The sequence below is a fragment of the Coptis chinensis genome, chromosome 3 (genome assembly GCF_015680905.1).
Source record: "Coptis chinensis isolate HL-2020 chromosome 3, ASM1568090v1, whole genome shotgun sequence".
Lineage (NCBI taxonomy): Eukaryota > Viridiplantae > Streptophyta > Magnoliopsida > Ranunculales > Ranunculaceae > Coptis > Coptis chinensis.
The window spans coordinates 122,943,252-122,957,568 of NC_141458.1; the positions used below are offsets into that span (position 1 = coordinate 122,943,252).

At 34.5% G+C, this 14,317-nt stretch overlaps 1 protein-coding gene across 1 annotated transcript; it reads right to left on the bottom strand.

Moving 5' to 3' along the window:
- Positions 1-7,971: 7,971 nt before the first annotated feature.
- LOC147514038 (2-isopropylmalate synthase A-like) lies at positions 7,972-14,287 on the bottom strand. Its single transcript, XM_086597439.1, is given in 13 exon segments — positions 7,972-8,382; positions 8,475-8,620; positions 9,403-9,537; positions 9,635-9,718; positions 10,005-10,079; positions 10,159-10,192; positions 11,403-11,503; positions 11,638-11,661; positions 11,663-11,717; positions 11,790-11,887; positions 12,906-12,986; positions 13,068-13,281; positions 13,365-14,287. Coding segments are annotated over 13 exon segments (1,821 nt in total). The 5' UTR covers positions 14,012-14,287; the 3' UTR covers positions 7,972-8,255.
- Between the last annotated feature and the right edge of the window lie 30 nt (positions 14,288-14,317).

Genomic DNA, 14,317 nt, shown 5'->3' on the forward strand with positions numbered 1-14,317 from the left:
CTTGGAAGTAAAAGGTATATGGCTAATTCTGTGTGCTTTTGAGGCTAGGGTTTTCAAGGCACTAAATAACAAATATGAGTCAAATTGAATCACATTTCATGGCACTAAAGTTGGGGTTTGAGGTTTCTTAGGTTTAGAAACAAAAAATATAACAAATATTGAGCTAACAATCTAATTAGATTACTCGAAAATCAGTATATGCAGATAAGAAAGTTAAAAAGTAAGGATTTTGAATAATTTTACCCCAAAACTCAAACGATGATATTCCACACTCCTCAAAGGTTTAGGGGAGCGTCTAATGCTCGAAGCACACCTGACTACGGGAGAGTTAAAAGGAGTTGGAGATTTGAAAAACTGACAACGGGACTGGCTTGATGGACTGGGCTTAAAAACTACGCAAGGTGTACAGCTAAGCACACATTGGGTATCAAGTTTTGGTGAAAACAATATGATATTCTTGGAGGCTTCATATTCAAGGAGGTTCAAAAATATTAGATGAAAAATATATCACATGTTACTATTTTTGGTTGTAGATGCATAAAAGGTGCGTGCAACAGTCTACATACCTTCATTTCCATTTCATACATTGATCACACTATGACTTATTCTGTTCTACTGTTTCATAATTCAATTTGAATTGCAAAATGCACTTCAAAATATTCCAACACACAACCAGTCGTGTATATATATATATATATATATATATATATATAGATAGAGAGAGAGAGAGAGAGAGAGAGAGACCTCGATCCTTCACTCTACAGTTGTCGCCAATAGGAAGAGTTTTAAGTGGAAACTACAACAGACAACATCAAATTTCAGAACAAAATCCAACCTTGAACTGAAATAAAAAGGAAAACACAATGGGTTTGATAATTTAGTAGGTGTCTTTCCTGGAATCACCAATAATAGTGTATTTCAATAGGGTAGCTCAAGCCTGACCTTATTATGAACCTTCTACCCACTGTTTCCTCTATATCGCCATAAAATTAAAAGGGACAAGACTGTTCACATTTAAACATTGAGATTTAAACAGATAATTTATAGAAGCAAAAAATTTACAGTTGTGCACCATGGATTTTCTCTCGTGCAAAAAAAAAAAACATAATTTTGATAGAAATATATTTGCTATAATAGAGAAGAAGGAATTTAAAAATGAAACCCATCCTGATCTTATGCTGTTGTGACTAGCGAGAGCTCGAAACCCTATCTTATTCCCGATTCGTACAGAGAAAAATAGATACAGAAATAAAACTACTGGACTTATTTATAGGTTGTGTGTGCTTATCTTGTACGCGTAGGAGATAAGCTAACTAATAAACTTCCAGCTGGCATCCATCAACACCGTTTAAACACGGAATAGGTAATTACCACGTGTACCATCTTACTAAAAAGAAAAAATATCCTTCTAAATGTCCTAAATACCCCTGGAGTTACCCTACTTATCAAAGTGGTCCTCCCATATGTAGCTGATATTATATAGGTCTACAGCAGATTAGCAGTACACTTTTTTTTTTTTTTTTTTAATTATCATATAATTAACAAACAAAAAAATGATAATTATCATATAATTATCATATATATATATTAATTAGATAGGAAAATTTACATTGTTTCTGTCACTGCTCATAATGTCCCAAAGCCACAATGGCGGGGTTATTAACCATTCTTGAGGAATAGGAGAGGAAATTCCATGGCAAGCTAACATATAGGCCACTTTGTTTCCAGATATGTTTATCCACAGAGTACAAAAGTGTTCCTTAGTAGCTAATAGGGCCAGAGTCTCATTAAGATATAGCTGAGAATACCAGCCTATATTTACAATCTTCTTATTTCCCAAAAAGTTACTGACAGTTTGGGAGTCAGTTTCCACTTCCATCTTCCTATGATTGGAGTACTCTTTCTGCTTCTTCTGCTCTTTGTGTTATATTTTCCTTGTTCAGTTCCTGCAGCCAAGAAAAGGCCATATGAGTTCCTAAGCACATAGCCATATGTTGTGTTCTTTCCTTTTGTGAAAGAAACATCAACATTTAGTTTAACACAATTTTTGTGGGGTGGTTTCCAGAAGATATGATGAACAGTTTTAACTCTTTGTTCCTGCAAGATTAAGATGCTCTCATTACAGATAAAGAACTTTTGCATAGATAAAGACAATTTGAACATGTTTGGTCTTCTACGATCATGGTAAACCGAGCATCTCTCCGACCATAAAGTCCAATATAAGTGTAAACAGAATTTGGTCCAGAGCTTACGATTGATTGGCCAATTGGGTGGCGGATTATACCAATAATCAATCCATTGTTTCACATGTAGGTGTGCAAAGTGTATTAATCTTAGATTCCATGGTGTTAAGAACCATAGAGCTTTAGTAAAGTGGCATGTCAGAAGAAGGTGGTGGATAGTTTCCTGTTGCTGCCCACATAACAGACAAGATTTGTCAGGTATATAGAACAGCTTGGCAAGGTGATCACGAGCTGGACAAGATTTAGCAGTACACTAGCTTGTACTTCGACATATTTTATAAAGACGCATTTTCTTCAAAATTTCATAGCAGCACCAGCCATCGCAGATTAATAAGTTCAAAACGATGATCAATCTCAATTCGTATTAAATTTATTAACTCATTCATTCTAGGGCCTTATGAGTTATGATTGCACCACATTATTTATCCAGCCCATGGAAATTATTATTCTCACATAATAATGCTCTTTTTTGCCTACTCGCAAAAACAAATCTTCTACGAATATAGATTTTCATAGTGTTCTTTTTCTTTTGAAAAATGACTAAAAATGGTATCAAACTTTACACTTTTTGACATTACGATGACCAATTTTTTTTTCCAGACAGTTTGGGGACTTTTCTTTAGGTGTAAAAGTCTACTAAATATATAAAGATATGTAGCATAATAGTGAATGTATGTTATTAAATGCATGTTTTGTAACATTACATTGAACATGTGTATTATAAATTAATATTAATAATAATGTCAACGACTATACACACGTATATTATAAATTAATTAATACGCCGTATATAATAACTAATAAACGTGTACATGATAATATTTATATAAGTGCACGTGTTTGATATATTACACATGTATATATATAATAATGAATGCATGCAATGTTAACAATTGTAGACTTGTAGTACATGTACAGAAATAAACTACTGGAACCTAGGATTGATTGAACATGGGAGATTATGAAAGGTGAAATGAAGAAGATGAAAAAAATCGACCATTTGCCAGTTGGAACTCCAAATCAGATAGACTCGTAGACATGTCATAGAAATCTTTTATAGAGATGGGGCAATCTAATCTGCACCGTTGAATGATTGGCCTGATGCCCCGATGGATTGGTCCATCAGGCTAACCTTTCTATATATGCGTAACATACTGAAGAAAAAATAGAATACCCATTTGGGCCCTCTGACCTGGTCCTCCATAATGGGCTGAAAGTGCGGCCAAGGGCTTGATAGTTGATACGTTCTCTATTGACCTGTCTTGGCCCCCTTTGCATTATTAAGTCTAGTATTACACGAATACATGACAAATATTTTGTACAAATATCATATTGGAAAATATTGATCAGACTCTAAATGTGTGTTTTTATCCCCTTATATTACTGCATTACACCATTTTTACACATATAATAAATAGACAACTCATAGCTTTTACTATCATTTGCAGGTTATAAGCCATTTCAGACTACTTATCGTAAAAGATACACTTTAGCACTAAAAGGAGTTCTATTAACGATGCTTAGGAAGACTCGATATTATATGAGAAAGTGTTGAAAAGTCAAAGTCAAAGCCAACGGTCAAGGACTCAAACCCAAAAGTCTGAAGATTCTATCCTTAGCTCAAAAGACTGAAGATTCTGTCCTTATCGTCTTAGTTTGCTCTTGTTTGCCCTAGTTTGCTCAAGAAGAAAAGATAAAACATAAAGCAAAAAAAAAAAAATACAAAGCAAACACCATGAGTTGTCCTACATCTAAAGAAGTCAAATATGTAAATGTAAAAGTAGGGGTATATAAAAAAAAATATAGAGATAAATCATTATCCAATTCTTGGCTAGACAAACCAAGGATTGAGATCATTACTCATGTTTTTATTTATTTTATTTAAAGTATTTTTATTTGTTTTATTTTATTTTCCATTATTGTTCTTCAACTTCTTCTTCAATTAAGTCTTTTCAATCAAGTTAATTTATCTTACAAGTCTCCATCAAATTGTTTTTATCTACATGTTATTCCAATCACATGTTATCTACATGTTAGATTGTGTTTGTTTAATATAAATGCTTACCTATAATAGAGAATAATGTTTAACTGGAATAGGAAATGTTGCTAAGTAGTTGGTGGGTATAATATTTATACCTTCGAAACCACTCCCAGAATATGCAAATATGAGTAAAAGTTTAAAATTTACATTGTTTTGCATTTGTTTTTGTTGTATTATAAAGGTATAACCACCGCTCAACAACTTAAACACCGTCTATTTCAGTTTAAGTTTTACGTAAAAAGATTTATAGATAAACAATAACATCTTTAATGGTATTAAAAGTTTGGACTGCCAGACATTTTGATTGACATCAAATACTACAAAATATCATTATTCTCAAATGGCGCCGTTGCCGGGGATCTAATATAAATAAATGAAATTGATCACATCAAAGACATTTTAATTATAAACTTTTAGTTTTCTATTCCTTAAATTCCCAGCTTCCAATTTTTTCAAGATTACCATAAAATTGTTTTTTTTTTCGATAATAAAATTGTTTAATCTAATTAAAAACTAATGAAAAAATACAATTCTCTTGGGCTTGCGAGTTTACTTCTCCTCTCAATATCTATCCCTCTCCCAATCAACGACCAATTAAATCTATTTAGTCACGATTTATGTAGCAAGACTATTAGCAAATTATATTAAATGAGCATAAAACATATCAAAAATATCACATAATAAAGTATTTTCCTTTTAACCGTCTTTTTACATGACCAGATCCATTGTTTTAGATTTAAATATCATTGTATTATAGCCTTCTTCAATCTCCTGTAACATAACAAATGAAATGAATACATCATCATCTATGTATGAGATCTAAGTCATATCTCTCAAACCAAACATAGCGACATATATTAAAATAGCAAGAAAAAGTGAAGGGAGATTTCGTTACCAAAATCCCTAGCCCTTCCTCGCACCAAATCAACTCTTTCTTGTTCTAACGTTCCAGATCCATTCGAAAGGTAATATCAACAAATTTTTATATATGAATATTCATGAATGTTTATTGTTTAGTTTTTTCCTTGCGTTTGTTTATTTCTCTTTCCAGGTGTCATCGAACTCCACGTCAACAATGAATTCTAAGAATTGCAATATTACCTACAGTAGTCTCACACTCTACAGCGAGCACAAACCAATATGTGTGAAGATCATTGAATTGAAGAAGGTGGCAAAAGATAAACGAGCAAATGTTACAAAGTGCAAGGGTGCGAAAAAGGGAACACCAAAATCTATGTAAGGTGTTATGATTACGTATGTGGCCGGCAGTATCTGGTTGACATATTTTACTATGTGTGTGGTATCTTGAATCTCTATGACCGGTGATTTTGAATTCTTGATATGACTTGTATAAAGTAAAAATTGTTAGTGAGGTAAAAATTATTTTGTTTAATTTAATTGTGAATGTAGTTTGTAAGAATGCTTGTTATATGTCTAAGAAATGCTTGTATGTCTGATAATAATTATGGTTCATCCTCCATTTGAGGGTAATCTGATAGGTTCCAGAGTGCAAAATGAAGGCACTTTCGGCAAAATATGTTTTTATAAAAAGTGTTAACTGAAGTGTTAAAGTGCTCGAAATTGAAGGTTAACTGGGGATGAAATTTTACCCTGGCCATGGGTTGACTTATTATTCATATTAGACTATCAATATTTGTGTTTTATTCAATTATGAATGTATGTTGTTAGTTTTTCTAATATATATACTTGAAAAATTGTCGCGTTGAGTGACGATAAACTATGGTTGATCCCTCATTGGAGTTGTGAGTCGGATGGTTTCCAAAAGTGTTGTGTTGAGCCCCAACAAAACAGGATTAGATTGTGCTTGCTTAATGTAAATGTTTATAAGTAGACTTATCTATAATAAATAATGATGTTTAACTGGAATAGGGAATGTTGCTAAGTAGTTAGTGGGTATAATATTTATATTTTCGAAATCACTCATAGAATATGCAAATAGGAGTAAAAGTTCAAAATTTACATTGAATTTGCATATGTTTTGTTGTATTATAAAAGGTATAGCCACCGCTCAACAACTTAAGCATCGTCTATTTCAGTTTGAGCTTTACATAAAAAGATTTACAGTTAAACAGGAACATCCTTAATGGTATTAAAAGTTTGGACTGTCAGACATTTTGATTGACATCAAATACTATAAAATCTCATTATTTTCAAATGGCGCCGCTACCGGGGATCCAATAGAAACAAATGAAATTGACCATATCAAAGACATTTTAATTAGAAACTTTTAGTTTTCTATTCCTTAAATTCCCAGTTTCCAATTTTTTCAAGATGACCATAAAATTGTTTTTTTTTTCGATAATAAAATTGTTGAATCTAATTAGAAACTATTGAAAAAATACAATTCTCTTGGGCTTGCAAGTTTACGTTTCCTTTCAATATCTATCCTTCTGCCAATCAACGACCAATCAAATTTGTATAGCCATGATTTATGTATAACCACGATTTATGTAGCAACGCTATTAGTAAATTATATTAAATGGGCATCAAACATATCAAAAGATATCATATAAGAAAGTATTTACCTTTAATCGTCTAATTGTTTTGGTATCTGTTTACAAATTTTGCATTCTTTTTGATAACAATGATGAATTTTTATCTCTGTCTCTATGTTTATATTTCTCATATTGATGTTGGTTTTGTTGTTTTAGCAGCAAAGAATAATATTGAAATTTGTAGGTGTAGTAAGAGGTAACCGTGTTTGTGTTCCTCCACCCCCTTCCTCCCACCACACGACACCTCACCACTGCACAGATGGATTGCTTGTTAGTTCAGTAAGTGGTTATAACCGTGTTTGTGTTGAGAGCCAGCATATCGGATTTTTACCAGCAGAGTCGAACTCCATGAACAGAACTCTGCCATCTTAGGTTTCGTTTGCAGCACCTCGTGGCCTACTTGAGCATTGGCAAACCCGTAACACCCAAATAAAATGCCATGGTTCAGTGGTTCACCCTATTCAGAAATATATCTATGAAGATTTTATCCAAAAAAAAACCCTATTCAGAGATCACCAGCAGCTTTAGAAGCCGTGGTATCTTCCTGTGAATTTCAAATGCAAGTGCATACCGACTGAGATGCTTACCGAAAAGGGTCTTTGTTGGAGAGAGTTGCAGTTCTCTTCATCATGACTCGAAAATTGAGTGTGCATACATTGTCATCAGAATAATTGCATGCTTAGGCAAAATAGTTAGTTTCAATGTAATGGGTTCCATGTATACTGCAGTTCTCTTCATCGTGGCTCAAAAACCAAAATGTTTCAGGTGTGCAACCAACTTTATTCCTGGTATGCTCCAGGAATAAATGACGCTCCTTTTTCAACGGAATCAAGGCAGAGAGTCCATTACACAACAACACCATTATTATTAGAGGACAACCTCAACCATCGACCACATATTTAAATTCAGAAACGTCAAGTAAAATTGCACCAAAGTGATCATTTCCAAAAGAATAAGATCCAAATACATTTGTACCATCAACGCAAACATCGATGTTCATGCAAACATTAATAGGACATCATAAGTTATAACAATACAAACCTGAGAATAGGAATAACTTTTTCCTATTTTATTCGGCAAACAGCGCCAACTATGAATGAGAAAATTAACTAGACCCCCAAAGAAAGCTGCTGTAACTTTTGACGCTATACGAGTTTACAAATGCGAAAACTTACTAAAAAAAAGTGGTGTTATTAGTAAAACAGTAACAGCTCAATCATCTACGCCACTCTAGGAAGTACAAACAGTAAAAGACCAAACAGAAAAGCTATGTTCATACTTCACAAGATATAACTAAAATTTGGAATACATTACAATTACAAAAGCAAAGGGACTAAGGAGGACAAAGACAATGATAGACTCTGTACTTTTAACATGTCTTCAAAGCCAAGCTGCATGTTGCCTGGAGGATGTTGTTTCGGTAAGCAAAACAATGAATCATGAGTCATGACATCTCTAAGCAGTTACTTCAGAACTCTCTGGAGAGACCTTGGATGTTCTTGAGAAACCAAACATCTTGTTAAGCGCACTAACATAGGCTCGAACGCTGGAGACAACAATATCCATTCCTGCCCCAGTTCCACTGTCGAGGACAAACAATTATATAAATGGGAGGAAAATGCTATTACCTTAACATAAATGATAAAAACAGAGAAAGACATCAATATTCCGCACCTGAACGTCCGATTAACGGTTTGTCCAGTAATAGCATGAGTAGATGTATGGCTATTCTCTCCAACAATTACAACCCTTGTGGAGGCTATTGCATCAATGCCTTCCGTGACTGAGTTCATGGAGCACTCAAGAAGAGACACCGATACCTACAAGGGGAACAACGCGTATTTGATTGCTAAATTCAGACAAGCTACACAACTGGTAAGAGCTAAAACAAAATTTTCCAAATGAAAAGGAGCCAAGAAGGCTGAGCAAACCAACTAAAACAGAAAAGTTCTCAACAGCCCTAACTTAACCCCATGAAAATGCTCCATCTAAATGGGTGTTCACTTTTCAAATACGACCATTCCTGATGAATAACTCCACTAAGGCAATAGAAAATTCTTCAAATATAGCCTCTGGCAAAGCTAAATGTAATTGTATTAGACTAGGCTTCAGATCAAGTATTTGGGAATTTTTCAGTAGTGTCGGGTAGCCTTCGGGTATAGCACAATGACAGTTATACGCTGGCATTAATGGTAGCGGAAGGATATGATAGAACTGCATCCTTTTTGTACAACAAATGAAAATGAAAAACTAGCTTTTTAATGGTAGTATATATTATTTGTAAAGAAAAAGTTTGTTAAGCATAGTAGATTTAATATAAAAATGCAGAAAATGGAGTCCCCTAAACTCCTTAAAAGCTTTGGAGAAGTAATTAATGCAATTTTCAGTTTCCTTTTTCTCTTTTGTGTGCGTGTGTGTGTATTTTTTCTATCATCTTCGATATAATATTCATATGAATGCACAGTGGACTTGTCCTGCTTGTATTTACTACGAGTGACTACTCTCAACTAACATATTAATGTTATTTACTACGAGTAACTTCTCTGGACTAATATAAAAATGGACTAAAAGAAACCTTTTACTTTTTCAAAATTACACAAACCTTGACAATCTGATCTATGGCTTTGTAAGCTGCATCGACTGGACCTGTTCCAACTGAACAAGCAATATGCTCCACTCCATCTATACCAATAAGTTTCACAGTTGCTGTAGAAAGACCAAGAGTCGCACATGTAACCTGTGTTGTGACTTGTGAGTATTAGATGTAAAAAAATTTAAAAAGGCTATCCAGAAAGAAGCAGGAACTAGAAAGACAGTAAAACAATGTGGAATACCTGCAGATCACCAAGAGACCAAATGGCCTGTGGCTGGAAAATTTCATCTGATATCAATGCTTCTATGTCGCCATCAGAAAGATGCTGCAAACATCAACTTTTCTTAGGATAGTAATGTCCAGTAACGGTAGTGCCAACCCACAAGTGCCAGGAGGCAATGATGCATGCGGTTTGCAGTTTGCACTAAACCCTTAACTACATCCTGGGAGGAGATTGTAAAGTAAACACCAACTTCTTATCAGAGACAATGCTCCAAACTTTCCCCGATTTAGGACTAGCGCCAAATCCACATAGTATTACACTATTACACAGGCAAAGTTTACAAACGGATGCAAACAAATAACCGAATTGTATCAAGACATCTACTCACTTTTTTCTTCTCAGCCACTGCTTTGAAACGCCAAAAGATGTCATCAAGATCCTTGCCATCTAATTCATAACCAAGCTGGAAAACAAAAAAAACACAAAATTGGAGAAAGGAACCTCAAAAATTGTCAATGGAGAAAGTATAGGAATAATCATACCTCCAAGAGTCGAGATCTTAGAGCATGCCGTCCACTATACCAAAAAGGAACAACAATATGTTACGTTACAGTTTACCTCTTTTTTATTTTGGGTTAATTAGACCCCAATTATATACTAGTTTAGGCTAAACCCCCTATTGTTTAAATAATTAGACTTAAGTACCAGTCTTGGAAATAATTGAAATGCCAACCATTTTATTGCATAGTGGTTGGCATTTCAATTATTTCCAAGACTGCCCTTATTTGACCCTTCCATCTTCTTCCCCAATCACTCGACCTCCCAAACCCCAACTTGATTCCACAAAACAATCACAACCGAAATCCCATAACCCCAACACCAGTAACATACTAAACCTTAGGTAAACCCAAGGACACTCAATTTCAACCTTCAAATACTCAATTCTTCTAAACCTTAGTCCAGAACAAATTGGATTGAGTGGGTTTGACTAAAAATTAAAACCTTCTGTTCCAAGAGAGCTCACAATATAGTTTCAACATTTTACCAAGTAGGTATCGTTTCAAATTCTTGGTACTAGGGTTATAATTTTGTATAGATATGGCAGTGGTAATGTAGCAAAAATGGAGTAGAAGAGTGATTGAGAAAAAACATAATGGGGGGAAGTTCTGGAATTAAATGAAACATCAACCAACATGGGTATTTAAGTCTAATGATTTAAATAATAGGGGATTTAATCTAAATTGGTACATATTTTAGAGAGTTTAGTCTAATTAACCCAATTATTTTTATCGTTAAGGCATTTTAGTAATGTTAATCCCAAAACCCCCTGCCCTGGTGAAGGTGGGAATTGAACCCAAGACCTTGGAGCCCAACTCCCAATGCTTGACCAGTGGCTACTGGCCACATCCAAAATGAATATGGTTCAGCTATAGAACTCCCCTTCTCAAAGGAAGATGTAAACATGGTTGTTCATATCTAAAATCCCACACCTTCAAAGTTCAAAACAAGCAAAACAAATAAAAGGTATTACAGGGTCATGCTTAAGGTTGTTCAGATCGTATATCTTACACCTTCAAAGTTCAAAACAAGCAACCCAAATAAAAAGGTATTACAGGGTCATGCTTACATGATTTATATTCAGAATATTCCAAAAATGTTGCAAATTGACAGAAGTGTTTTAATTCATATAATTTTAAGTCCAAATATTTGATTATGGGCTTATGGTGAAAATACAATTTCAATCAGCCAAGGAAGCACATAAGATGAAAAACTAAAAGGTGCATACCTAAGTTTTCCAAGGACAATGCCAGAGTCATTAGATCGTGATAACCCAATATCTTCAGGAGACATGATTTCGTAAGTACCTTTGAATTTTAGCATTCCGTCCTACAAAATAATGGACATATACAATTTAATATAAAGTTTAAGTGGGATTAAAGCACTAATTATGAATTAAGAAGAGCAGAACATAAGGACTTGAGCATCAAGTAAATAGTAATAAATATAGATAAAATAACAACCTGATGAATACCACTTTCATGGGCTTAAAGCATTCGCTCCAACAATGTCATGCCTTTGTGCTCCCTGTGAACTCAGCAACCTGGAAACAAAAATCATCTAATGAGAAAATCAGATAGCCACAAATAACAAAGGTAACCGAAGATGAATAGACAATACCATCTTGCTGGCCATAACAATATGTCTAGTGTTAACCCCAGTGTGAAGCCCTCCAAGTAGTTCCTTCCCACGACATCTTATAGCCATCACAACCTACACAAAACAGTAAGAGAACCTTCAATTTTTCGGCAGTAAAAGAAAAAGTCCTAATTACTTATTAAACTGAAACGAAAAACCATAGAGAGAAAAAGTTTGAAAAGCTTAATAGCTCGTTGAAAATCTAAGAAAATAACAATTACCCTTGTAGGTTCTATAGCATATTTTAAATGGATTGTGTACTTAACAATTAACTTGGAATTGGTGTCTCAAAAATAAAATAAAAATAAAAATAACTTGGAAGAACTTTAAGAGCCAAATACAATGTCTCAACATCTACGACATAAAGGGATTGATGGCATGAATGGATGAACAAGAGTTTCACCATTAATTGCTGCCTACGTACCTTGACAAACAGGGATCAAGGCTTTGATAGTTTCTCAAATAACAAGTTAACAGGTTATCTACGAAACACGCTAACCAGTTTATAAAGATCGTGCATGAACGGAAGAATTCCGATCTAATTGTGGACTCCCTATGTGTCACGGATTTCAAGATAAATCATATACCAGGTATGACAGGCTTGTCACACTCTAGTTGGATGTCAATATATCAGATAGCTGTGAAAAGTAAGAATGATTTTCTTGGTGTTTGCTATTTATCTTAATTCTAATTAGCCTTAATAGTTTTGTGTTGGGTCTCCTCAGCCATTGAAACTTTGTTGACTTTTTTCTACAAAACTCATATTCGTGCTTAACTTATCAATTTGCACTTACACATTTGTTCCTTAGCAGATGCATATACTATTTTTGTCATTCGATGTATGTAAATGTTAATTTATAACAACATAAAAAACAATGTGGCACACGGAAGAATTTATAGTGACAAGCAAGTAAACTTATATAAGTAATGTTTCTAACAATACAAAATGATGTGAACAAGAGATAGCCAATACCTTTACAAAACTACTACCACTAAACCAGCATATCATATTCAAATTTAAAGTTATTTTATGACCTATCATATTTCTTGATATACAGCTCGTACCACAAGCATAAGAAAAAGAACTTCATACCTCCTCCAAAGAAGCATTTCCCGCTCTCTCTCCAATCCCATTGATAGTTACTTCTAACTGCCTTGCACCTGCATATGCCCCCTAAATTAAGATGACCCAATAAGTAAGTTCACTTCAATTTTTCTTATCAAACACTACTTCTCACAACAAATAATAACATACCGCAATCGTATTGGCAGTGGAAAGTCCAAGGTCGTTCTGACAATGTGTCGATATTATCACATTATCTATTCCAGGGGTATTCAACTTAATATCAGCAATCAATTTCCCAAATTCAGTAGGTAAAGTATAACCAACTGTATCAGGAATGTTAAGAGTGGTCTCCCCTGCCTTAATAACTGCCTCAAGAACCTCATAAAGGTACTCTCTATCAGACCTTATACAACAATGAAATCCACATATACACATCACTGGTCACTAAATAGTAAAATATCAGTAAATAATAATTAAAAATCGAACCTTCCGGCATCTTCAGGACTAAATTCGACATCATTACAACCCAAACTCCCAGCATATCCAACCATCTCCTTAGCAATAGCAATAACTTCCTCTCTAGACTTCCTCAACTTATACTTCAAATGAATCTCACTAGTCGCAATAAAAGTATGAATCCTAGGCCTCTTGGCATACTTAACAGCTTCCCAAGCAGCATCAATATCAGCTTTATTACATCTAGCAAGACCACAAATAACAGGAACATGCCCATCATCATCAATAGCATTACCAACCTCTTTGGCAATAATCTTAACAGCTTCAAGATCATCATTCGATGAAGCAGGAAAACCAGCTTCAATTATATCAACCCCGAGTTTCGAAAGCTGCCGTGCCACATCTAGTTTTTCTTTACTAGTCATTGTTGCTCCCGGGGATTGTTCACCGTCACGTAATGTTGTGTCGAAGATTCTGACATAGTTTGGGTCGGGTATTTTGTTTGGAATGTATTCGGGTCGGGTTTGAGAGAGAGAACATTTTATGGATTTGTTATAGGAGAAGTTTGATGATTTGGAGAATAATAAAAGTGGGTTGGTTGGGTTTAAGGAAGTTGGTATTTTTGATGATGGGGTTGTAGGAGAGAAAGTAGGGTGGTTTAAGAAGAGAGTGGCCATTTTAGATGGAAAAAACGAGGAAACAACTTTGGTAGTATTCAGTACACAAGTGGGATTTGCTGACTGTGTTGTCTAATCCAACTTCCGCTATGAAATTCATTTGAATAGAATTCACAACCATGGAGAACATATTAGCAAATGCTTCCTGTCACATGAAACTTGTATACTTCCATGTGAGATGTACACGTTAATATCCTCCATTCAACCATATGCACCCTATAGACTGTAGAATTCAACAACCAGCTATGGAGACAGGAAGCTACTGAATGAGGGCGGATAGCCTGGTTGATATCAATTCCCACCGGG